The sequence below is a fragment of the Sinocyclocheilus grahami genome, unplaced genomic scaffold, assembly GCF_001515645.1.
Source record: "Sinocyclocheilus grahami isolate Dianchi unplaced genomic scaffold, SAMN03320097.WGS_v1.1 scaffold738.1, whole genome shotgun sequence".
NCBI classification, from domain to species: Eukaryota; Metazoa; Chordata; class Actinopteri; order Cypriniformes; family Cyprinidae; genus Sinocyclocheilus; species Sinocyclocheilus grahami.
In genome coordinates, this window is record NW_015505917.1 from 402,672 (window position 1) to 429,241 (window position 26,570).

General features: G+C 35.8%; 1 protein-coding gene across 1 annotated transcript in view; it reads left to right on the top strand.

Moving 5' to 3' along the window:
- Window positions 1-26,570, top strand: part of nrxn2a (neurexin 2a) — a 401,294-nt gene that overhangs the window by 189,566 nt on the left and 185,158 nt on the right. Inside the window, exons 18-19 of the mRNA XM_016244908.1 lie at window positions 8,070-8,243; window positions 9,335-9,457. Coding sequence (XP_016100394.1) covers window positions 8,070-8,243; window positions 9,335-9,457 — 297 coding nt within the window. The remainder of the gene's footprint in view (window positions 1-8,069; window positions 8,244-9,334; window positions 9,458-26,570) is intronic.

Genomic DNA, 26,570 nt, shown 5'->3' on the forward strand with positions numbered 1-26,570 from the left:
TGTGTGTGTGTGTGTGTGTGTGTGTGAGAGAGAGAGAGAGAGAGAGAGCGAGAGAGACCAGCTTCATCACTGTGTCTGTCACACGACTCTGTCTTTACATTTATTTTGAAAGATTATGCTCACGATTATGGTAAGGGGCGTTACATTTCCGACGAGTGCTTGCGGTGTTCGGCCAATCACAATGCACTGGGTCAGCTGGCCAATCAGAGCAGACTGCGCTTGTCGGAAGGAGGGACTTTGTAGAAAACTAAGCGTTTGAGAGAGGCGGAGCATAGAGGACCTACAATAATGTACAGTATTTTAAAAATAATGTGTTTTTTGAACATTAAAGCATACCAAATACACAAAATAATGATCTTTAAAAAAGCATCATATGACCCCTTTAAAAACCCACTAAAGTGTTAGAATCGACTTGATTAATGTTGTATTTATTAACCCCTGACCTCCACAATAAGTTTACTAATAGTAATGTCTGTGTATTTGTGTCAGCTTCCGCTATAGTTTTAAAGACTAAATGACAAAAAAAAAAAGAAAAAAAAAAGTAAAACCTAATAAATAAACTACTGCAGAATAGGTTACACATTTATTCAATAGGTTAAACTACTTAGTGAAGGATACAATAGTTTAGGGTTAAATGCTGGTTTGTAGTTACTTATAATACTGAATTTGTGACATTTTCAGCTATATTTTTGGGGACCAAATGTCTGCACAAAATATTTCTCCAAGTATGCACACTTTTGGACTATATGCCCTAATGGATGCAGCTATGTGAACACAAATAAACTGCAGCTGACCTGACTGTATATGGACATGTGTTGTTTTCTATTCAAAATATCATAAATTACAAATGTATTATTTTGCACTTCTGACTTAAAGGGTTAGTTCACCCAAAAATGAAAATTAGGCCATAAATTACTCACCCTTAAGTCATCCTAGGTGTATATGACTTTCTTCTTCCAGACGAATCCAGTCAGAGTTATATAAAAAAATGGTCTTTGATCTTTCAAGCTGTTTAATGGCAGTCAGCGGGTGTTGCAGTGCATCAGTCCAAAAGAAGAAATAAAAAGCGCCCATCCATAAACAAAAAGTGTCTCACACGGCTCCGGAGGGTGAACAAAGGCCTCCTGTAGCGAATCGATGCGTTTTTGTAAGAAAAATATCCATATTCAAAACGTAATAAGCACTTTAATGTAGCTTGCGGCAACAGTTGTACACGGAAGCAGCTCTGAGCAGGTGACGTATGAGGTCGGCTTTGCGCATGCGCCGCTCAGAAGTGACTAACGCGGTAGCACAGGGGAGAGATCAAAACAAAACAACGGTCACTTATTATAAGTACAAATCGAGGATTTGTAAAGAAGAATGTCGGAGGATTTCGATATAAGCCAAGAGGAGACTGGTTTTCCTTTGCTAAAATAAGGAAACTTTGCTTCCTTTGCTCCTGTTAACAAACGTTGGTTTTCACGAGACTCACCGGCGCATGCGCAACGTCGACCTCATAAGTCATCAGCCCGGAGCTGCTTCAGTGTACAAATGTTGGCACAAGCTACATTAAAGTGATTATTACGTTTTGAATATGGATCATTTTCTCAAAAAAACGCATCGATTCGCTACAGGAGGCCTTTGTTCACCCTCCGGAGCCGTGTGAGACACTTTTTGTTTATGGATGGGCGCTTTTTATTTCTTCTTTTGGACTGATGCACTGCAACACCCGCTGACTGCCATTAAACAGCTTGAAAGATCAAAGACCATTTTTTTATATAACTCTGACTGGATTCGTCTGGAAGAAGAAAGTCATATACACCTAGGATGACTTAAGGGTGAGTAATTTATGGCCTAATTTTCATTTTTGGGTGAACTAACCCTTTAAGTCAGAAGTGCAAAATAATACATTTGTAATTTATGATATTTTGAATAGAAAACAACACATGTCCATATACAGTCAGGTCAGCTGCAGTTTATTTGTGTTCACATAGCTGCATCCATTAGGGCATATAGTCCAAAAGTGTGCATACTTGGAGAAATATTTTGTGCAGACATTTGGTCCCCAAAAATATAGCTGAAAATGTCACAAATTCAGTATTATAAGTAACTACAAACCAGCATTTAACCCTAAACTATTGTATCCTTCACTAAGTAGTTTAACCTATTGAATAAATGTGTAACCTATTCTGCAGTAGTTTATTTATTAGGTTTTACTTTTTTTTTTCTTTTTTTTTTTGTCATTTAGTCTTTAAAACTATAGCGGAAGCTGACACAAATACACAGACATTACTATTAGTAAACTTATTGTGGAGGTCAGGGGTTAATAAATACAACATTAATCAAGTCGATTCTAACACTTTAGTGGGTTTTTAAAGGGGTCATATGATGCTTTTTTAAAGATCATTATTTTGTGTATTTGGTATGCTTTAATGTTCAAAAAACACATTATTTTTAAAATACTGTACATTATTGTAGGTCCTCTATGCTCCGCCTCTCTCAAACGCTTAGTTTTCTACAAAGTCCCTCCTTCCGACAAGCGCAGTCTGCTCTGATTGGCCAGCTGACCCAGTGCATTGTGATTGGCCGAACACCGCAAGCACTCGTCGGAAATGTAACGCCCCTTACCATAATCGTGAGCATAATCTTTCAAAATAAATGTAAAGACAGAGTCGTGTGACAGACACAGTGATGAAGCTGGTCTCTCTCGCTCTCTCTCTCTCTCTCTCTCTCGCACATTTGGGTGGCATTATGCTAATATTTCCACATAGTGAGGTAGATATGTGGGGGCGTGTTAGAACGAGCCATTTTAGGGGGGCGTGGCAGAGTCTTAACTTTGATAAAGAATATCTCTTTGGTTTTGAGACTTTAGTCTTTGCAACTTCAGGGATCTTATCTATGCACAATCAACTTGTAACACTCCAAAGAGAAAGGAAAACTTGAAATCGCATCATATGACCCCTTTAAGGGTGGTTGTCAGAGCATTTTATTAGCTTGCTGTGTGTTCTAGCTTGGTAGCCTGTGTGTTTTAAATAGTTGCTCCCTTAGTCTCAATTATAATCTGGTTCCAGAGTATGTCTTGCTGCAACTCATCCACCCGTTGGAAATTGGAAGTATGATCACTTAGGTATTGTGTCTGTAGCAAAAATGGTGCAGAACCGGCATACCAAAGCTGAATACTTCAGGTGATAGTGATCCGTCCCTTAGCACACAGCTTATGATCAACTGCTACTAGTGATATCATAGTGACACTTTTCCCTAGATCCCCAACATGAGGTGATGCTGATGGCATGATGGGATACTTTTATAGGAGCTTTAATCCGGTCTGTCCGCCGGTTATGGAGCACAGCCAAAGGTGTTTCTTTTTTTGCTTTCCCCCCGTCTTCCATTTTTATCCAGCAGGGATATTGCTTTGTCATTACTCAACAGAGACACATGACTGGAGATGTCATTTTTACAATCTCCCTGCAGTTCCTTCATATGAAAGCAATTGATTTTCCTCCCTCTCGCCCACAAAAGAAACTCCGCTCTCCCGCTGCCCAGCCATCCATTGAATGACTAATGAAAAAAACTATTGGGTGTATAATTGAATATTGTGATTGAAGTCTGCTTAATAGTCTTTGCATAACAGTGAGACATACAGAGCTAATAACCATGCATGGGCTATTCTGTGTGAAGCAGACTGAGCTTTTCTTCTCTTCTGTACTGTGAGCTGGATTTATTGTGAGGATGAGCTGGCATAGACACAACATCTGTAAATGTCAGACCAGTTTATTTTTTGTTGCTATTATTTTTATTTAATTCATTTATTTGTTATTTTTTGTGGTTAGCCCATGTCCACCAGAGACATTGAGCCTTGGTGCGCATGTGAGTTCAGATCCAGCCTGTATTGCTGATACCAACACAGAATAATAATAATATAAATTATTATTATTTTTTTTATTCAAGGAGGTCTGTAGTCCTTGTAGGTTTTTATCTGTTAGTATTCTCATTCATATCAACCCAAATATCAAATCAACCGCAAACCTCATATAAAATGAATAAAAGATGAATGAATAGATTGAAATACCTCATATATTATTTAGTTTGACCTCTAGAGGTTGGCTATGAACATTTTCTGAAGGTTAAGCACCTCCATTCACAGACCATTTGTTTCAAAAAGAAAAAAAAGTCTTAATTTAAGTTTCAGGCCTTATTTTGTAAGCTCTACATGAAATGCATCGCATGCAGCACATCAATTCTAGATTAGTCCTCTTAAAGTCTTGATTAGGAGTTGAAGCCTGGACTCACTGGAAGAATAATATTAATAGACATTTTATGAAAAATGAATCGAGGAACATGTTTTTGTGGTGCTGAATGCACTTTGACGTTCAGTGCTTTTAGAAGCTCGATTAAGATTCAGCCAGTAATACCTGCTGTATTGAATTGAATAATGGCTATGATTATGTAATCTGTATCCTAAGGGGTGGAGCTATTGCCAGTCAGGATTCCATTGAAGAGGCACCCAGGGCAATTACAGGTAGTTAGTTGAAGTGAGTCGGGTTGAGGGGCTCTTAATGGAAGGGAAAAGTTAGAACGAAAGAATGCAACTTATCTGTAGTGAGGTAAAATTAAAGAGTGCAGAGATTTAGATGAATGGGGCTTTTAATGGTGGCCTAATTGGGCTTATTCAGTTAGAGTGGAAAAAGAGCATATTTCAGCAAACAATCAGTGAGAGAGCACACTCTTCGACCGTAGGATGAAAATTGCCATATGTGTTCTTGCTTGTCAGTTTTAACGCGTAATTGCCTGTCTTGCCGGCAGAGCTCAGTTGGAAATTGCATTTCACTGGCAAACAATGCCCTCTAAACATGGTCTGCCCGCTGAATGTTTATCTGAAGGTCCCCAAATATCTTTGATGCTTTCTGCAACATATGTTTGCAAAATGAAAAAAATGAAATAATAAGAGTCAAATGAAAGAGCAGTGTGAACCTTAAACAACACAATGACTAAGTATAACATCAGCACACTTGTATTATAATTGTGGGTCTGTTTATATTGGCACAAGCGGTTGTGTCATTTCTCCTAACCACACAGCAATAGAGTATAATATTTTATGTACGAAGACAAAATTTTAGTTGATTTTATTAGCAGTCATCACCCTGATTACTTCATGCCATTTGATAAACATAGTAATATTAGTAATACTACTACTACTAATGTATAGTTGTAAATCCAAAAAATATTTTATTTCATAATATAATATATGACCAAAAAATAAAAAAGTCCAGTATAGTATATGGTATAATTATGCATATTGTATGATGATGATGATGATTATTGTTATTATTATTATTATTACATAATGTTTTTTATAGATCCAAAATATTACAGTTATATTATTTCATTATTTTATTAAGGATTGGGCAATATAGAAAATAGCATATAGTAACACAGCATATTATAATTTTTTTAATATTATTTTATTTCATTATTTTAATAATGACAATATAGAATAGAATAATAGGCAATATAGAAGATAGTGTATATAGTAATACTGCATATTAAATAGTAATAGCATATTATTACTATTATTATTATTATATGCTATTACTATTTGCTGTTGCCCAGTTTTATCAATAAGCATTTTAGTGCATTTAGGGTTTAATAATTACAATTAAATTATATTATATAAATGCTATAAATAGGGTTTAATAAAATAATAAATATTACTTTTATATCTACATGTTATATCATTCTGTGTTCCTTAGCTCATACCACACTGCAATAATTTCAAATTCTGCACAGAATTTACAGTATTTACAAGCAGGCATATGACTGTATCAAATTTTCATGTTGCAATAAATTGCTAATGCTTTTATCACAGTATACGGTATTATCACGATATTGAAATCTAGTTTCAAAAAGTGTTGTCAATAAAGTATAACAGGTTTAATACAATTTCTCATTAAAAAAAGAGCTGAACATTTACATACAATAAAGCAATGCACAAAAAATGTATAAGTAAAAAATAAAATATTGAAAATAAATAGCCTATTAAAGGCACAAAATGTAAGATTTTTTTATTAAAATATCCAAAAGCCACTAGAACAGTGTTATGTATTTTGCTGACTTGTGTACTTACATTATCCCAAATGTTTTGAAGAATGTTAAAATCCAGAGAAATAAGCAATTTCAACTAGTGACACGGACCGTGTCCAAAGTGTCATTGTGTCGCCTGCCAATGACATCATAACCCCTCGATTTCCGGTTTTGTAGAAAACATGGAAACACCAAAGACGCTTTAATATGTTGTGCGTTTTATTAGACTGGTGACGACCGCACAGAGTAGCATTATAACAGAACTTTCAAATGTATCTAGTATGATAAAACAGCGCTGCTTTTTTTCCCACATACGCACGACCGGAAGGAGCAGAATCGGTCAATTGTGGCATAATAAAAGCTACGCTGCTTTCGAGCCATGTGTCACGCTCGTTCAATGGCCTCGTTTCGCTTCGACGGCTTTCAGCCTCACCCTGCTTCATTCTACTACATTAATAAATTATTAGTTCATCCATGAACATGATTTCTGCCCGAGTCCCGTCGGATTGCATCGGCTGTGGGGATGAAGACGACAACTCCCATGATTCCACACTCAGTCACGGCGTCATCAAACTACGCCTTTGTCTATTTGTTTATTTTGAATACGCGGCCTCTAGCGGCGAAAATTACATATTGTGCCTTTGTCTAAATATTTTAGTATTTGGCACTGTGATGAACACCACTGCGAATACAAAAATCTGAATGGCTATTTAAATCATTTAAATATATTTCAGAAATTAGCAGCTGCTTTGTTTATGGGGTTTCCGGGGTAACGGCTGCATTTCTGCTGTTCAGTGCCATCTGCTGTCAGAGAGTGAATGTGCATTTTCATTCAGCGCATCTCTTTCACTCGTTCCGCCATGTGCGGAACAAGCATGCTTCTCATCCGTGCTTGTTTACATCAGAGTGCACATGCGTCTGTGACTGTCACCACCAGCATACAGCGGTGTTGTGCATTGTGACCAGTTGATTGGAATAGTATTCTTAAAATGCATTCAAAAAATCGAGATGGTCCTCACTGCAGAACATAAGATCCAGAGGGTGAGGTTGGATCCAGATCCAACTCCTCCCACCTTACATATACCTAAACCTACCCGTCTCCACCCCCTGATCCCTAAACCCACCCATCTCCACCCCCTAGATGTGGATCCAACCCCGTCCCCTGGATCTTTGTTCTGCAGTGAGGGGCTACTGAAAAAATCGGAATAATTTGTAATAAATAATTATTCACAGTATTTTTAAGTGCCCGTGATAACAATATCGTGCACGTTCATTGTCATGATATATTGCATTACCGAATACCGGCACATGTCTATTTACAATATTAGCTCATTATATTCTATTCAATACAGGAATTTAGATAGACCCCCTTTTTTCATATTCTAAATGGCCTCCTCTGAACAGTGTTGCGTCAGTCTGCTTTTAAGAGCCAGACGCTGGGACATGTTGTACTGTGTTCAAGAGCCAAGTCATTTCAATTCTCCACCTCTCTTTTCCATCCTAAATCTCTGTCTGAGCACAATCCCACACCCAAACACCACCGATGAGCATCGTAACAGAGCCTATAGCGAGAAACATTTCTATATATCGTACTGGGGTTTCCGTCTCCTTCATCTTCACATATGCTTATCCTCATGTTCTCTTCCTCAAAGTTGCTCAAGGGCAACTTTTATGTTACATAATTATATGCCGTTTTATGACAACCCTGTTTTTCTTTTTGTTCTACACATCAAAGGTTCATTGGAATTAGCCTTCATCAGCAGGGAAATGGTTGAAAAGAGAACCACACATATTCAGCTCATCATAGAGTACCAAAGGATCACACCTTATGAAGCTCCAATTTTGGATGAAGAACATAATTTAAATGCAACACTGTCATCATTGACTTCTGACTTATTGTAAAGACAGATATACAACCCCAGATGGAGAATCAGCTGATTTTGAAGAAGAAATCCGCTGAATGAATGTTATGTGTTGATATCCGTGTATATTTTCTCTGTGTTGTGTAGGAGAGCTGTACATTGGAGGTGTTGGGAAGAGCATGTACAACAGTCTGCCCAAGCTCATAGCATCGCGGGATGGCTATCAGGGCTGCCTGGCCTCAGTTGACCTGAATGGCAGGCTTCCTGACCTGATCGCAGATGCTCTACACCGTGTGGGCCAAGTGGAGCGAGGCTGTGAAGGTTAGTGTACTGCTGCTTCGAGCCGTTTCTTATGTTCATAATAATAATAATAATTCATTACAATTATATAGCGCTTTTCTAGGCACTCAAAGCACTTTACATTGTCAGGGGGTATCTCCTCGTCCACCAGCAGTGTTCAGCATCTACCTTGATGATGCGACTGCAGCCATAGTGCACCAGAACGCCCACGCACCTGTCTCGGAGGGGAGACAGAGTGATGAAGTCAATCAGTAGATATGGAGATTGTTAGGAGGCCAATGGGCAAATTTGGCCAGGATGTCGATGTCACACCTCTACTCTTTTCGAATTTGGGATTTTTAATGACCACAGAGAGTCAGGACCTCGGTTTAACGTCTCATCCGAAGGACGGTGCTTGTTGACAGTATAGTGTCCCCATCACTATACTGGGGCGTTAGGACCCACACAGACCACAGGGTGAGCACCCCTGCTGGCCTCACTAACACCTCTTCCAGGTGTTAGTGGTAACAACATATGACCCTAAACTCAAAATACACCACTTCAATATGCAATTAAAGACTACACAGGACACAAGTGGCACGTGATTCTGTGACTTAATCATGACTAAAATGAGACAATGATGAGATGACAATAAGGTCAATAAATGATAACTATGAATATATCAACATGCAATATCGTTGATGATAAAAAACGAGACTAAAATCTATTTTAAAAACTTTATTTTATTTATTTTTTATTTAACAAAATCTTTTTATTTTCGTCAAAAAAAAGAGAAAATATTTTTGCGGACTGCTCCTCTACTACACGGGCTTTTGTGTGTTCAAGAGTTCAAATTCCCAAATTAGAGCTTCTCTGTTAAAAAGATACATTTTCTGATTTCATTGACTAAAACTCAGAATAAAAATAAAAAGCTCAGACATATAGTCGACTAAAACTTGACTGAACAAAAACAGGACAAGGTTGACTAAATATGATGACTAAAAAGTATATTTGACACAGGACTAAGACTAATTTAAAAGACTTAGGACTAAGACTAAATTTAAAAAATGACTTGTGTCAGTGTTGACACGATGATAGTCTATGTGATTTATAATAATTATAACTTGTTTCAGCCGGCCCTGGCACAACCTGCACAGAGGACTCGTGCTCCAATCAGGGAGTGTGTCTGCAGCAGTGGGAGGGGTTTACCTGCGACTGCACCATGACGACATACGGAGGTCCCCTCTGCAGTGACCGTGAGTACCGTTTTGCTTTAGTAGGGATTAAACGGCTTTATTAAAGAGGCTTGTTTGGCCACATTAATAAGCCGTTCAAGGCTTCTCCTTTGATAATCTCTGAGCTGAGTGTTTGAAGTACTAAACGAGTGGTGCGGCGCAATGCAGTCTTTTTAATGTGCAGATAAGGCAGAACACTCTAATTAGTGAGGGCCACAAGATAATGTTCATAAAGAGTTAGTAATGGTTCAAGTGACCCCTGAACTGAAGGCCGGAAGATATGCAATTTGGTTTGCCTCTAAAATGTTTAATTACACCAAAGCTCGGAGGTGGAACCATGGGTTTTTAATGTCTGCGATGCTGTACAATAAAAAATCAGATTTTGCTTTGCTTGCAAACAGAAACTGGCCTTGTGCACAAGGCAGATTGTGTTTGCTTTAACGTCCCCATATTTTTGACAATAATGCTCTGGAGACTGGCCTAATGAGCTAAATGAAGATAAATAGGGTCAGCTGCCAGATAACCATGTTGGAGTGTTTGAAACAACATCTTCATTAAAAACCTGGATAGATTTAAATTAGCTGTTCAATTAATTTGCAAAGTTTCTATTATGGAGTTTTAGAAATGATACATGGAACAATGAAATTACACACATATATCATGTCTGCCTTTGATTAGATTATGCATTTGCATTTATAAGTTCTGGAATATATGGAGTATATTATTTGTGTTGTATGCACTGATTCAACTGTAAATTAGGAATATTAACTCTGTCTCATATTTCCCTTGGGTGGAATGTCTATATATTGGGAACAGGGTTCAAAATTAGCATTCGCCAAACACCAACAGAAATAAAACACCAATAAAATTGTGACTTCACAACTGCAACATGGTTTATATTATATTATATTATATTATACAGTAATATAAATGCAGAATACATCATTAAAGGGTTCACCCAAAAATGAAAATTCGGTCATTAATTACTCACCCATATGTCGTTCCAAACCCATAAGACCTTTGTTCATCTTCAGAACACAAATGCGTCGTGGTGCTCTCATGAACGTGCATCAAAGACTGCCACGGAAGAGAAGAAACTGTTGAATAAAGTTGTTATTTTTGTTTTCTTTGCACACAAAACGTATTCTCGTAGCTTCATAAAATTAAGGTTGAACCACTGATGTCACAAGGACTATTTTAATGATGTCCTTACTACCTTTCTGGGCCATGAACATGTAAGTTGCGTTACTGTCTATGCAGGATCAGAAAGCTCTCGGATTTCATCAAAAATATCTTAATTTGTGTTCCTAAAATGAACGAAGGATTTACAGGTTTGGGACAACATGAGTAATTAATGACAGAATTTTCATTTTTGGGTGAACTGTCCCTTTAAATCATTAACTATTTATTGCAGGTACATTTTCTCAGTTTACCCAGTGTTGGCTGGTGCAGCAAGTTAATTTTGGACACTGATTGGAACGCTATTCATGTACAGATTTAATTTCTCTAGCTGCATGTTTTCAGTTTTGTCAGCCAAAAGCTATTCTATGAAGAATAGGTGTGAATAAGGCATCAAATATTTACTTTGCTTATTTATCAGTACCAGAATTAAAAGTGACCAGTATACAAGCAGCATATGTAAACATTTGCAAAATTTATTATGCATGAACTATGAAGCCGTGGAGTTTGTCGATGCAGCAAATCTGTGAGTACAAAACAACTTCTGCACCGCTAACTCAATTAACACTTCAGACAATTGTTTCACAGCACCGCATACCTGCAACACCATAAAGACTCTCCATCTCTGTTGTAAAAGTGATAATGACTTGAACTAATACTACATAATGCAGATTTTGAAGAGCACTGTACTGTACATTCTCAGGCTCAAGTATTAGCTCAAACATAGCGAAGGCTGTTCTACATTCACACACTAGCAGAAAGAGATTAATAAACATGCTTAATCTTATTATTTTTAAAAAACTTACAAACATCTGGCAGAAAATAAAGAGTAGGCCAGTATTTAACGGTGAAGGGATTTCAAGCACTTTAGTCTGGGATTAGTTGATTCCAATGTGATTTAGTCTGTCTGCTAATACTCGAAACACCCACATTGCCGTAAATCAATAAACACAATTATTCTTTCTTGAAAAGTGGTTCAAACTGAGAAAATACAAGGCATTTCCACATCATTCATGATCTTCATTTCTCGTTATCAGATTGGATTTCCATAGAAGAGTTTTCATGGAAGTGTTGGGGCATTTTTGGTGCATTGACAGACGATTTGAATTAACCAAGCTTCTTTTATACCAAAAGCAGCAGTAGCACACCTGTTCATCCTCGTCCGCATGAAAGACTATGGAACAGGCTGCAGGTGTGAAGAGAAAAACAGTCCTTCAAAAGTCATTTTCACACGATCAACACAAAATACGTTGGGCAACCACAGAGCTGGAGCAGCTTCACTAATGCATGACTCATTCCCTTCCTCAAATATTGTGACAAAGGCAGTTAGTCAGTCATCTTTTTACCTTGTCCCCTACAACACACACACACTTTTATTTTCTCAGAGGGACATTTTTCAGACAGCAGACATATGGAGGGAATCATTTTGGGTGACCTCGGTAATTAGCGTAGATTATTTAGGAATATCATTTGCACAAATTACGCCTGCTGCTTGTGTGACATCTCGCACCTTTATTCGCACGCTTGCTTTTAGTAACAGGGAATGTGAGAGCCGCAGACAGTCATCCGATCCCTCCCATACTTCTTTCACATACACGTCAAATCCCACCGGAATATCCCGGCTTGTATTGCATGTGTCTTGTGTTGTAGAACAGCATATTCAAGTGGCTGGATCTATGTTTCATACTTTGATTTCCTGCGAACAGTCACATCTATCAGCCAAGGTCTACTTAAATGGCTTGTAATGTGTTACCTGTCCTGAGCCCTGTCCAAGGACACAGCAGGCCGGTCCCTGTGAATCTTAAGGGATTGCTTTTCCCTTCTTCCTTTGTACATTCAGGATTCACTTCATCCGTCTGTACCTTACAACAGACCCTCCAGCAGTGACCATTAAATTAAATAGATGCTGCACTTTCATGTCTGCTGTTTTGCCTCGCAGCCTTGGACTCTACTCTCACCTTTTTCTGCAAGCATCTGCTCAGCCAACCTTACATTTTACATAGACTTTTCTGTCGTGCCCTGCACATAAAATGGGCTACATTTCCTTACAGGAGTAATCGTTTTTGTTGGGCAAAACTTTAAACAAAGCTCTTTCTTGTTAAAGGTGCATTTAAGTGTTTTTTTTCTACTTGAAAAGTTTTTACACAAAGTAAACTAGCGACTTGTTGAAAAGTACTTGTGTGTGTGTGTGTGTGTGTGTGTGTGTGTGCGCGCGCACGTTTTTGTGATTTATGAGGACACAAATTTGTATAATGACATGGGTATGACATAGGTATTACAACGAGAAGGTGATTTATGAGGACATTTTGAGTGTCTCCATATTTCAAAAGGCTTATAAATAATTCAGAATGAGTTTTTTTGAAAATCTAAAAATGCAGAAAGTTTTCTGTGAGGGGTAGGTTTAAGTGTAGGGTTGGTGTAGGGCAAATAGAAAATACAGTTTGTACAGTATAAAAACCATTACGCCTATGGAATGTCCCCACAATTCACAAAAACAAACCTGTGCGTGTGTGTGTACTAGGGCTGCACGATAAATCGCATGCGATATTTAACACGCATCTTATCAGTAAAGCCGGTTATGTAATCAGCGGTAAATCTCCCTCACCTGTGGGCTTTCACATTGAGCAGCATTAACTACACAGAGCCGTTGTTCACTGACGAGCAGTGCAAAAAATCGCGCGAATATGAACGTGGTTTTGTGCAACTCGTCAGTGAACAATGGCTCTGTGTAGTTAATGCTGCTCAATGTGAAAGCCCGCAGGTGAGGGAGATTTACCGCTATAAAACAGTTCTGCTGTTTCATATTTTTGATATTCTTTGATTAATAGAAAGTTCAAAAGAGAGCCGTTGTTCACTGACGAGCAGTGCAAAAAACAATGTGAACAATGGCTCTGTGTAGTTAATGCTGCTCAATGTGAAAGCCCGCAGGTGAGGGAGATTTACCGCTATAAAACAGTTCTGCTGTTTCATATTTTTGATATTCTTTGATTAATAGAAAGTTCAAAAGAACAGCATTTCAAATATATATATATATATTTTGTAAAAATTATAAATGTCTTTGTCACTTTTGATCAATTGAATGTGTCCTTGATAAATAAAAGTATTTATTTCTTTAACAACACAAACAACAACAACAACAAAGCAAATCTCACTGACCTGACAATTTTGAACGGTGTATTGTACATTTTAGTGTGTCCAATATGTGTGTATTTAATAGACTTTTAAATTTGAGTCAAAATCTAATTGAAAGTTGAAAAAACAAAGCTGCAGCATTTTGAATGTTTTTAAATAGAATTTATAGATTTTATACAAATTATACAATGAATAAAATTTTAAAAAAATTAAATTTGACTTTTGAATAAAATATTCACAGTCGGCAGTTATTTTATGCCTTTTATAATATCTTAGAAATTTTAGATTCAAATATTGTACATTTTAGTGTGTCCAATATGTGTGTATTTAATAGACTTTTAAATTTGAGTCAAAATCTAATTGAAAGTTGAAAAAACAAAGCTGCAGCATTTTGAATGTTTTTAAATAGAATTTATAGATTTTATACAAATTATACAATGAATAAAATTTAAAAAAAATTAAATTTGACTTTTGAATAAAATATTCACAGTCGGCAGTTATTTTATGCCTTTTATAATATCTTAGAAATTTTAGATTCAAAATGTATAGATTCAAAATATTCAGTGAATAATATTCATAAAATTATTAAAATAAAAACATTTTTAAAAATCTGACCTTTGAATAAAATATTCACAGTCAGCAGTTATTTTATGCCTTTTAAAATATCTTGGAAGTTTTAGATTAAAAATATTTAGAGAATAATATTTCTGTATTTTACACCTCATATTCATAAGATATCTTAGAAATCCCTTTTTTACTGGAAACTTTTTATACAAAAAATAAGTGACTTGTTGAAAAACTTGTGTGTGTGCAAAATTAAATAAATGTAAAAAATATATTTAACATATTCAGTGAATAAAATTCATAATATGGTTAAAATAAAAACAAAAAATAATATATTCAGCATTTTAATAAAATATTCACTGTCAGCAGGTATTTTTCGCTTTTTAAAATATCTTAGATGAGTACGTTCATTCAATGATTTTGTCATGCCATCAATAAACTATATTAGTTTACTTGTATTGATTACACTGATACTCTTTTTTTTTTTTTGGATTGATTGGTATTTTAAGTGTCTGTGTTCTGTATTGTTACGTTGAAGGAGAAAAATGAACAGTGCTTGGTGTCACCTGACAAATGAATCCATCATGCTGACATTTTCTGAAAGCCAATAGGATACCAGGGTCAAATGATCCATACGTCCCTCAGATTCCTGCTGGAAGGTTCCTTGTATGAAATGGAGGTTTTTACCAATTGGACATGCTCCAGTAGGGAACAAGATATGGAATTGACATATATAGGTCACCAAAAGTGAGACCTGACCTGGGAAGTAAAATCCAATAAGTATGTCAGCAGTGTTTCAAGCAGATGATTGACAAGAGCCATTTCTCTTGTTTAATATTGAATATTGTTTCATGAATGATGAACGTCTGTCTGACCTGTGCTTTATGAGCTCATGCTGTGTTAGTATTTTGAGCTGCTTGCACCTGTGCATATACAGTGTTTTGAGCTGATGTGGAAGGATGAAGAAGCAGTGAATTGAATGACAACACACACACATCCAAGTAGTGATCTTAGTGATCTGGTTCATTAAATATGCTTAGTTTCAGGTTATGTTGAGATATATGTATATATAACTGGTTAAATATAACAGCATTTGTGGCATAATGCTACAAGAAAAAGTCAAAATGGGCAAAGCAGATTGTTAATGAATTATTTATTTGGGATTAAGTAACAACATGTATTAATTAATGACAACAAAGTTAAAAGATGGATTTTGACAAGGTCAGAGACCAATTATTTTGCGAAAGTGTCATATCAACATCTATAATACTTACATGTTATGTTTATATTTATAATACTATATTTAAAAAAATAATTAAAACGTCAAAGCAAATTATTTTGTGACAATATATACATATATATATATATATATATATATATATATATATCATATTTTTTTTAAATGTATAAGTGTATATTATATGAACATATACATATATAATGACAGAACAAATATATATATATATATATATATATATATATAAATATATTAATGAGAATTTATTGTAATTATAAAATAATATTCTACATTATATACTGTATATATAATAAATGACTTAATATTAAAATAAATTTAAAATAATATTTAGTTTATCTTCACAGTTTATCTTCACTATTTTATGCTTTTAATTTTTATGTATTTTTTTTTTAAGGTCAGTTGTACTGGTCTATAAGTCAAGTCTTTGACCTTTATTTTTTCTAATTCTGCATTATCTCCTCATCTCTGTGCGGCCCATTCTTCCACTAGTGTCCAGACTTTAACAGCCACTCGCCTGCAGTCCTGGCAGCCACTCCCTCAATGTGACAAGGTGGCAGGCCCTAAGGTGCTGGCTGCCGGTCCGACTCCTGATCGCTTCATTAGAGAGCAAACAAAGCGTGAATGTCTTGTAATTGTATAGCAGGTCCTGCCAGGCCTAAAAAAAGCAGAGACACCATATAATAAGATATTTAGGAGGAGATTGAAAGGTCACCCCCTGTCCAGAAGCAGGAAGGGATGGAGTAATTGGAGGGGAGAAGGACGGTGCTTTGCGGTGAAATGTCAACACGAAGGAAGCCGAGGAGGATTCGTAATCAGCGGCCTCCATCTCGCGCGATTCCACATCCTTTAGACAACCACAGACTGAGACGTCACCCTGTTCTAGCTGCCGCTTTGGAGGATGTCACTCAGCCGGTGGCACGGGAGAGTAGATGCTGACAGAATTAGGACGAATTTAAGGCGGGCTTCCAGCATCTCATTGTAACTCATTCTCCTGCTTTTAGTTCACTGGCATTGATTGAGAAGGAAGGATGGAATCGAACCTGCATGTTCAGTTCATCCCTGTAGGATGTTTGCATATATACTCAAACTTAGGATGTTTACACACCATTTTCAACAAAAAAAGAAAACTTTTTATGCATTTTGGCTGTTCATTTACATGAAAACAGCATTTTGGAGGCCTGTAAAGGCAAACTTTTTAAAACAGGTTTCAAAGTGCAAGTTTTTGACAACGATAGTTAACTATTATTAATTATATCTGGTTTATAAACATTATTTTAAACATTATGCACTTTTTTTCACAAATAGTCATGTTATCTTTCTGAATAAACGTGCATTAGTAATATTTTGCTCAGTGCGCCCTCTTGTGGCCTCAAGAGAGAAGCCAAATGCTTTTCTTCACCCTAACTGAAATTATGCATTTTGAATTCGAATATAATTTGAATTTTGATAATATTTAAGTACAAAATTCGAATTTTGTTTTTCAGCCATTTTGACATCCCTAGTGTTCCGTCTATAGGTATGTGTGCAGGTGCCTAACAAAATTTCCTAACAAAGTGGCATCGCCATCTACTGGCCTGGCATGCATAATACAACATTTTAGTCATTTTCAGTGATCATCACTGTCACTTTTTAGTCAGCCTCCAATCAGAGAGGAGGAGAGGCGGGACAAATTCCACACCGACAAACCGTCACACCGTGCTTGTACAACAGCAACAGATGACAACGAGAAGCAAAACAACGGGGGAAAAAATCATCTAAACAAGCACCAGAGCAAGTATTTTACATTGTGTCAATTTTTATATTCATAAATAAACTATCTGCAAAATCAGATACTAGTTATACTTCCGTGGATATTCAACATCATAGCATCCAAAGGGCCAGATTTACTAAACGGCAAATTAGCAATAGAGCGCAATTCCATAAAAGCGCCGATGGGTGGGGAAAATTCTGCAGGTGATTTACTGAGAATGCGCACATTAAAGAACACAGACGCAGTTAGATTATTTCCATAATGACCAGCGCGATCTACTAAGAGCAGCGCAAATTACCGACTGCTTTAAGACATGCTTTTTTTGGGCATTAAATAATGGCACAAATACCAGTAATTTGACGAGCACGTTGCATGATTCATTTGAATACTCTCCTCCCATAAAATTTGCATCTGAAAGGGAAACTCCTACAAATGCATATTCAATCATTTCAAGCGCAAAAATAACTCCACGCCTTTTCAGCAGTAATTATTCACTGCGCGTCTTTAGTAGATCCTGACAGTACTATTTTAACGGCAAAAGACGGTTTGCACTGGTGCAAAACTGTTAATAAACCTGGCCCAAAGCATCTTAACTAAAGAACAAACAAACCGCTTTTAGAAGCACTTTTACAGCTAGGCATTTTAAAAACAATAAAAAGTCTTACCGACCCTAAAGTCTTGAATTGCAGCTTATATTATATAATTTATAACAATATATTGTTCTTAATAATACTCTATGTATTAATATAAAAAATATTATTCTGAAATTTATATTACTCATATAAATTCTAATAATAATTTATTTTAATAATGTATTGGCTCATTAGAATCTATATAATGGATCATTACTACTTAGTCTTGTATGATACTATGTCAGTGTTTTGCAAGACAAGTAACAAAGGATGACTGGATGATGATGTGATCGTCCTTCATAACGTTCGCTCCAGTGTTTACTACGGTATTCCTGATTTCATAGCACCACAAAGACAACTGGCCCGGATCGGCACCAAATGTTGCGATTTCACAACTAGAACCGTTCGGTCCCCTTGGTGGAAAAGAGTCTTTAGTCACTAACCACCCTCAATCAAGTTTAACCAGGTGTTAAATGCGCTGAAATTATGCAATTATTATTCTTTTCATGCATCCTTGACTTAGGATCACTCTGTTGCAGTTGTTATTGCGCTATTACCACCGTAAAGCATTTATTTTACTAGATGTATTGTGTATGATTTCTATTGATCTTGGCAGTGGTAACTCATCAAAGATGGAGAAAAGTGCTATAACTCACCATGCAAATACACACAGGCCATGTAGACAAGCGTATTTTTGAAAGCGTAATGGAGTGATGCTGTAAAGTTCACCAGATAGCAGCTACCTTATTTACATAATTCCTTTAATGAAATGGCCGTAGACAGTGCATGCAAATAATCAAATCAAAAATCAGTGAGAGGTTATTTGTAGTGGGGTTTTTTTCTTTTTAGTTTTAGCTTAATTTTACTCTGTAAATATTAGAAATCTAGAAACGTCTTACTGTATGTAATAGTAATGTAAGTAAATGTATGTAATATTGTATGTAATAGCACTATGAAGTTATTTCTGACAAAAATGCAGGATGGCTTCAGGTGATATTTTATATTTATATATTATTTTTTATATAAGTGAGATGCACAGCCACAATAAACAGTGTGCACTTTGTTTAGGCTTTTTTTGTTTTTGTAGGTGTGTGTAAATTGGAAGACTGCTGAAGATCAGTCTGACATGCCGCACATTAAAGACCGCCAGTTTTTTTTCTATACCGCACACACTTGTGACAAAAAAATAACAGCCAGCAAACAAGAGCAGTGATTACCCAGTTTGCAAAGGCAAAAAGCAGACTGAGCGACAACCAAATGTATGATATTTATGTACAGAGCACTAAAGACCGACTGCTTTCATTTATTTATTTCTTTGCAGCTCGTACCGGCAGGCGAATAATTACACAGAGTGTCTGAAAACATCCAAAAGCCCCTTAGTGAGCCGCCTTCCAGAATGCCTGATTTTCTGAAGGAGGTTTGGCTTGTGTACAACATTAGTACTACAACAGAGTTCAGAGGTAGTAATGGAGCACTTTAGTAGGCTGAACAATTAATTATGTTTCTAATGCAAATATCATATCATACATATGTGTCTGTAAGGTTCAAGTTTATTTATTGTTATTATAATTTTTTTTATAAATATATTTTTATTTTGTTTATTATATTTCAGTAGGTCTGCATTATTGGTCAAAAGGGAAAGAAAATAACAGGAACTTTTTTCAAAACTGATAGACAACTGTTTATATATTTTTATATTTTATATATATATATATATATATATATATATATATAAATTATAGTTACTGTTTCCAAATTACATAATATAATCAGACTACTTTTTGATTACTTTTAGATTTCTTTTGACTTAGAGTGTTCATCACACTTATTTAAATAGAATAATCTTGTACCATATTTATATAAATATACAAATATATATATATATATATTCCATTTGTTGTTATTAACAACATGAAGAACATTATACATTACATTATGTCAAGATTTCCCAAACTGAGATTCGTGAAGGAACTGCAGGGAGTTTGTAAGTTTAACAAAATGAAGAATTAGGGAGAATCAATAAATTATGAATTATTTATATCTATTGTGTGAATAATATATAATCAATAAAAAAATAACTAGTCTGATTCCAAGTTTTAAAAATTTTTATATAATCTAATTGCAAGTATTTAATTTTCAGAATCAGATTACTTAATCCAGATAACTTAATCCATGTAATCAGTTACTACCCAGGACTAGATAGATAGATAGATAGATAGATAGATAGATATACAGGGTACGATTTGTGGGAAAAAACAGGGGGGGGGTGCTTTTGAAAACTTTTTATGAAATGTTTTTAATACGATGGAAACTGTATTTAATGTGATCACAGTTTAATAAAAACATTGTACGTTAGGCCTATTAATTGTAAGGATTTCATTTCCACGGTTATTCAAACAATGAATAAATTAAATCGAGAAAGCGAGCAAAGAACACAGCGGAGCTTTTTGAAACTCCAAATCAGTTAAACCATTGCGTCGCAAAATGATTCACTGTTTCGAAGCGCTCCAATTGAAATGATTCATCACTCCAATCAGATCGTGCATCGCTAATCATTTGATTCAGATCGGGACTTCAAAGCGTGCATCGGGAATCATTTGATTCAGATCGGGACTTCAAAGCGTGCATCGGGAATCATTTGATTCAGATCGGGACTTCAAAGCATGTATAGCAAATCATTTGATTTAGATCGGGATGTCGGAGCGGGTTCGCGGGATGTTTTTATCCCCACCAGGGATAAAAATAATTCAGCAGAGGCAGGGATGCATAGACCAGATTGCACCCTGTATATATATATATATATATAAGAAGGAATAATTTATTAAGAATTTAGTTTTTCAATTTTATTTATTTTGCTGCATTTTGATTTGTTGTGAAACCCTGCTGTGAAGGTTCGTGTGTGAATTTCTTTTGAGCGGCTATATTTGACACAAGGACTCCCGTCTCGCCAATTATCAGATTTGGCGTCTGCATTTGCCGTGGCCTTTAATGACCTTTGGGCGACCTGTCATGAGCGTGAGTAGTCTGATGTAGGGAGATGATTTCTCCCTCATTAAATCACACAGACTGAAATGTTCCTGAGGCACAACCCAGCATTTGGGACTTTAAACCATTACATGTTCAAATACGGTGCTTTCCTGTTCAAAATGCGGTGTTGCTAAGGCATTTGTTGTGTATTAGTACATTGCTATGCGGGTCTAGGTGTTTTTTTTCTGGCCCAAGTCAACTGAGCCAGTTCCCAAGTCTCTATAGGGCTTTTCACACTGCATTTAACCCTGGGTTATGTCTTTTTTTTATAACCCTGGTCCAAGGCCGCTTTTTAACTTAGAATTTTAAAAAAGGGTTTGCACCGCTAACCCTATAGTTATAAAACTCAGCTCCAGAGCAACAGTGTTTACCACATTAAATATTCATATGCATTGTACAGAGACTTTCATGTGCTGTTTTTGGTGTCAGCAGCCTGAGAGAAAAATTAAAATGTTGGTGGCGGGAAAACACTTTAACGTTGGTTAGGTCTCTCTTTCAGTGTACGTTTATGGGATTGTTTTGTATGTTTCATCATCCACCAGGTGAAAATCACAAGTCCGATTGTGTAGAAAAACAAAAGAAACAAACATCTGCTGTATCTACGTGCATCATCTGGATCCAAAAGCATCTCTCTGTATTGACGGTCATGCCAAATTGATAGTTTATTCTGACGGAATGAAATATTTACGATTTATATGTCGATTTCAAATAAATTTATGACAGTATGTTGCTTTTTCGGAGGGATCTTTAAGGATAGTTCACCCAAAAATCCACTTCTGTATGAGTTTATTTGCATAAGAGGATATTTTGAAGAATGATGGTAACCAAACAGTTGACAGTAGCCATTGACATCCATAGTATGAAAAAAATATAAAATGGAAGTCAATGGCTACCATCAACTGTTTGGTTACCAACATTCTTCAAAATATCTTTTGTGCTTAACAGAAGAAAGAAACTCATACAGGTTTGGAACAACCTGTGAGTAAATGATGGGTGTCTAAATGATGACAGAATTTTCAATTTTGGGTGAAATAACCATTTAAAAGCATTAAATTGAATGTCGCCATCAGTTGAGCTGAATGGGAATGTTAAAGGGATAGTTCAGCCCAAAATTTAAATTCTGTCATGAATTACCCACCCTCATGTCGTTCCAAACATGCAAGACCTTTGTTCATCTTCGGAATACAAATTAAGATATTTTTGATGAAATGTCCTTACTAGCTTTCTGGGCCTTGAATGTGGTAGATGCTGTCTATGCAGGATAAGAAAGCTCTCGGATTTCATCAAAAATATCTTAATTTGTGTTATTAAAGTATCCTTCTCCATGTATTATAAACCTTTACAACTGTTCAATGCTGGAAAAGCCACATAAAGCCAACAGAAAAGTGCACAGCAGTATCAACCCTAGGTGTCTTTAGTTTTCACGCACTGAATAGTCCACCGCTGTGCAGGTCACCACCGTGAGGAGAAGAGGCGATGAACGAGCATCGCTCATAAAAACCGTACGTTTGCGTGGGGGTAGTTTTCACAAAATCTTTTTTCATGTGGTTTTCTTCCATTTTTGCTTGTTTTAACTCTTTCTCTCTGTCTCTTATTCAGCCCATAGCCATATTTGTTCAGTGCTGGTACACCAGATAAATCAGCATCCACAGGCAAAACACTATGAGCTTGTGATGGATTTTTTTTATTAGATTGGTCCTCCCCTGCTGCTTAGTTTGGAGGTGTTAGAGCACCATACGTGGTTCATTCGTAGAATTACATGCACAATTTCTCATGAATTCACAGTAAGGACTTTTCATTCGCTTTAATGATTGAAACTTGTTAACGGTAGCAGTCTTTTTCCAAGGGAGTGAATTCATTAGTTTTTTTCCCCCACTCTCTCGCTCTCTTTATTCTGATATGCACGCTAGTGTAGTACGTCTCATTTTTTAGAGTACATCTCTTAGAGTGTTTATATTCTCATTAACTATTCACGAGCTGTTTTTCTTTTTTCTTCCTTTTTTATTTTTATTTATTGAGCTGGCTCAATCAAGAAAAGATAAATTCATTAAAAATATTTTGTAGGTCAGTGTAAATTTTATTCTTTTTGCTCATGTGTTTGTAGTTATCAAGCTCAGAATTAAAGTAGAACGTGCAGTTGTGCTTCTAGGTCACAAGGACTGTCATTTTTTTTGTTAAATATTCTATACAAATAAACCGCTAATCTTTTTTCAGTGTTATTTTCATAGTTCATTTAATGTGTTAATTTATCACAACTATATAAAAATTAACGTGTTTACTCAAACATTTAGTTACCTTGACAAAATACCGCCTCTGAAAAATGGTAACATATTAACCTCACTTTCTTTTTTCCCCTTGTACAGGCATAAAATTACATTAAATCATATGTAAATTTGCCAGGATTTCTGCATAATTTTGATCTGACCTTTAACTAATTTATGACAATAGACACTGCTGCTTAAACAAATAACATTCAAGCAGTTATATATCTTTATGTATTTATTGTGCATTGTAAACATTCACAGTGCAGGGTAGGGAAAAATATGTGAATGCCTCTGGTATCAGGGTTTTTTTTCCCAACTTAAGGGTTTGTTGCAACTGCTTGCTGACCTCAACCCAATTGAGATGCTGTGGCATGACCTCAAGAGAGCGATTCACACTAGAAACCCTAAAAATACTGCAGAACTGGAGCTTTTTTGTAAAGAGGAACAGCGCAAACATTCTCTCGACCGTTGTGGAGATCTTATCCCCAATTACTGGAATACTTGGAAGTTATTGTTGCCAAAGATGTGTCAAGTTATTAAGCCACCCTGCAGTTTGATTTAATTCAGATCAAATAACCAATTTATGCAGACAAACAGTACCATTTTTTGTTTCTTGATAATGAAGAAAAGACAGAACTAAAAGCATGCATACAGTATACTACCGTTCATAAGTTTGGGGTCGGTAACATTTAAAAAATATATATAAATAAGTCAATTGTCCTCAACAAGGCTGCATTTATTTGATAGAATAAAAACACAAAATACAGTTTAAAAAAAGTAACATTGTGAAATATTATTACAGTTTTAAAATAAAGTTAAATATATTTTAAAGTGTAATTATTTTCAACATCATTACTTCAGTCTTCAGTGTCACATGATCCTTCAGAAATCTTCTTGAGGTGCTCAAGAAACATTTTATTATTATTATAATAATACATATTGAAAGCTGCTTTAATATTTTTGTGGAAACAGGACAGATTCCTGCATGCATAGAAAGATCAAATAACAACCTTTTTTTTAATAGAAATCTTATGTAACATTATATATGTCTTTGCTGTCACTTTTGATCAATTTATTGAATCCTTGCTGAATAAAAGGGGCAGCAATGTATTTTACAAACCTTTGACCTTTTTTAGCTTTTTGACTGCTGTTTTTTTTAAGTCACCTATACCCTTGACATTCGCCAGTCAGCCTCCAATGTCATCTGGTGAGCGGCAGTTCTAGAATGTGCTGCTCTGCTGGCTACGCATCATTTCCTCCTACAAAAACATGATAATGAGGCACACGCGTACCCGCTCTCGCATACACCTAACGACCCACTCCCTGAGCGAGTCACATTGACTACAGTGCTGCTGATGGCACCAAGTCAAACCTTTGGAAATGTGATAAAGCCTCCAAAACAGCACGTCAGCACAGCAGCAGTGGATGCATAGCATCTGATGTTTTTCCGAAGGGCTTTTATTGTGAGCACATTTACAGCCCAAGAGCAAAAGGTTCATTCTGATTTCGTGGAATGCTCGCCCTTGCCTAGTTTTTAGAAAAATATGTTACAGCGAAATGCTCCTGGAATGACATGAGGGTGAGTAAACAATGAAACAATGACAAGTGTTGTTTTAGTCAAAATTGTCTACCTTTTGACTCCCATTTCAACCTGTGCCTCTCTCTTTCTCAGAAACACTCGGGCAAATTCAAACCCCCTAATTCAGTTCTCTCTCCTCCCCATGCATGAATGTTCCTGCAGGCTGTGAGAGAGAAAAAGAGATAACTCGCACGCGCTTCTCACCTACAGATGTTCATTTGCTGTAAAGCAGGTGCTTTATTGGTGTGAAACAACCGCAGATTGTGTGTAGACACTCCAAAGAGCTATAAAACTCGTTCGTTGGCTTTCGTTCATTTCTTATCTCCCCCCTCTGAAGGAGCGGTGAGCATAAACACGCCATTCGTTCCCTTTCTATTAAATGTCACTATCATTAATAGCTATTGAAGGCTTCATGCCCCACCCCTCTTTTTCTGGTCCCTCCGCAGCCCTCATGTAAAGGGTAAAGTGTTCACTAAATATTGAGATAAATATACTTCCCGTGTAGCCTTATGTGCTATTGAAAACGTCGCCAGTAAACTTCTCCTGCCAATAAACTTGTTTGTGTCATCAGATAGATTACAGTTTTTCTCATGAACAAAACAGGACATTCATTCTTAAAGAGACAGATTATACAAAAATTTATATTTTGTCTCCTATTGTGCTTACCCTTTTGTCATTTGAATCTTGTTTGACTGACTTCGAGTACATTTTCTAACATTTTGGATCATATATAAACATTTATTAATTTAAGAGTATGTGTAAACATTCATGTCTAAATATGTGTACACTCTAAAAGAAATTCTGAGTTGTTTCAACCCAACTTTGGGCCAAATGTGGACTAACCCAATTTTGGGTTAAAAATGTAATTAAATTAATTGATTCAAATTTAACCCAACAGTTGGGTTAGGCCATATTTGAGCATATTTTAGTCCATATTTTTTTTAAAGTTGGGTTTAAACAACCCAGCATTTTTTAGAGTGTATGTTTTCAAGTGTGTGTGTATGTGTGTTTATTAATATTTTTTGTATTCCTAAATGTACACATTTAAATACATATATTCTAAATGTATATCTGTATTTATGTACTACCATTTCTTTTTTTTTAAAGAAATTAAGTTTTATTTAGCAAGAATGCATTAAATTAAAAAAGTGTAAATATATTTACAATACTACAAAAGATTTATATTTCAAATGAATGATGTTTTTAAGGTTTCTATTAATCAAAGAATCCAAATGCATCATATGATATGTCGTATATATATCATATATATAGATATGTCTTCATTTGCCCACCCTAGTAACAGTTAAATCCCGTTTGACTTACTTTTGTGGGATACATGCTGCTCTTTTCTGTACAATGAAAATGAACGTGATCAAGGGCTGTCAAGCTCTGAAAAGGACAAAAGTATCTTAAAAGCACAACCAAAAATTCAAATTCTGTCATAATTTACTCAGCCACATCTCATTTCAAACCTGTTTGACCTTCTTTATTCTGTGAAACAAAAGAAGATAAAAAACTCTTGGTGTTTATTATTGTCTTTGCAATGGAATTAATTGGAGTCTGATGTTGTTTTGACTTTCATTGCATGAAAACAGTAAAAATCTTCATCAAAACATCTGGCTAAATAAATAATCACAGAATTTTAATTTTGCCTGAAATTTCACATTTGAAAAATCTAATTTGCATATTTGTATTTTCTTATAAACAACACAATCGCAATTCCGTGCAAATAGTTAAATTTGCCTTTGG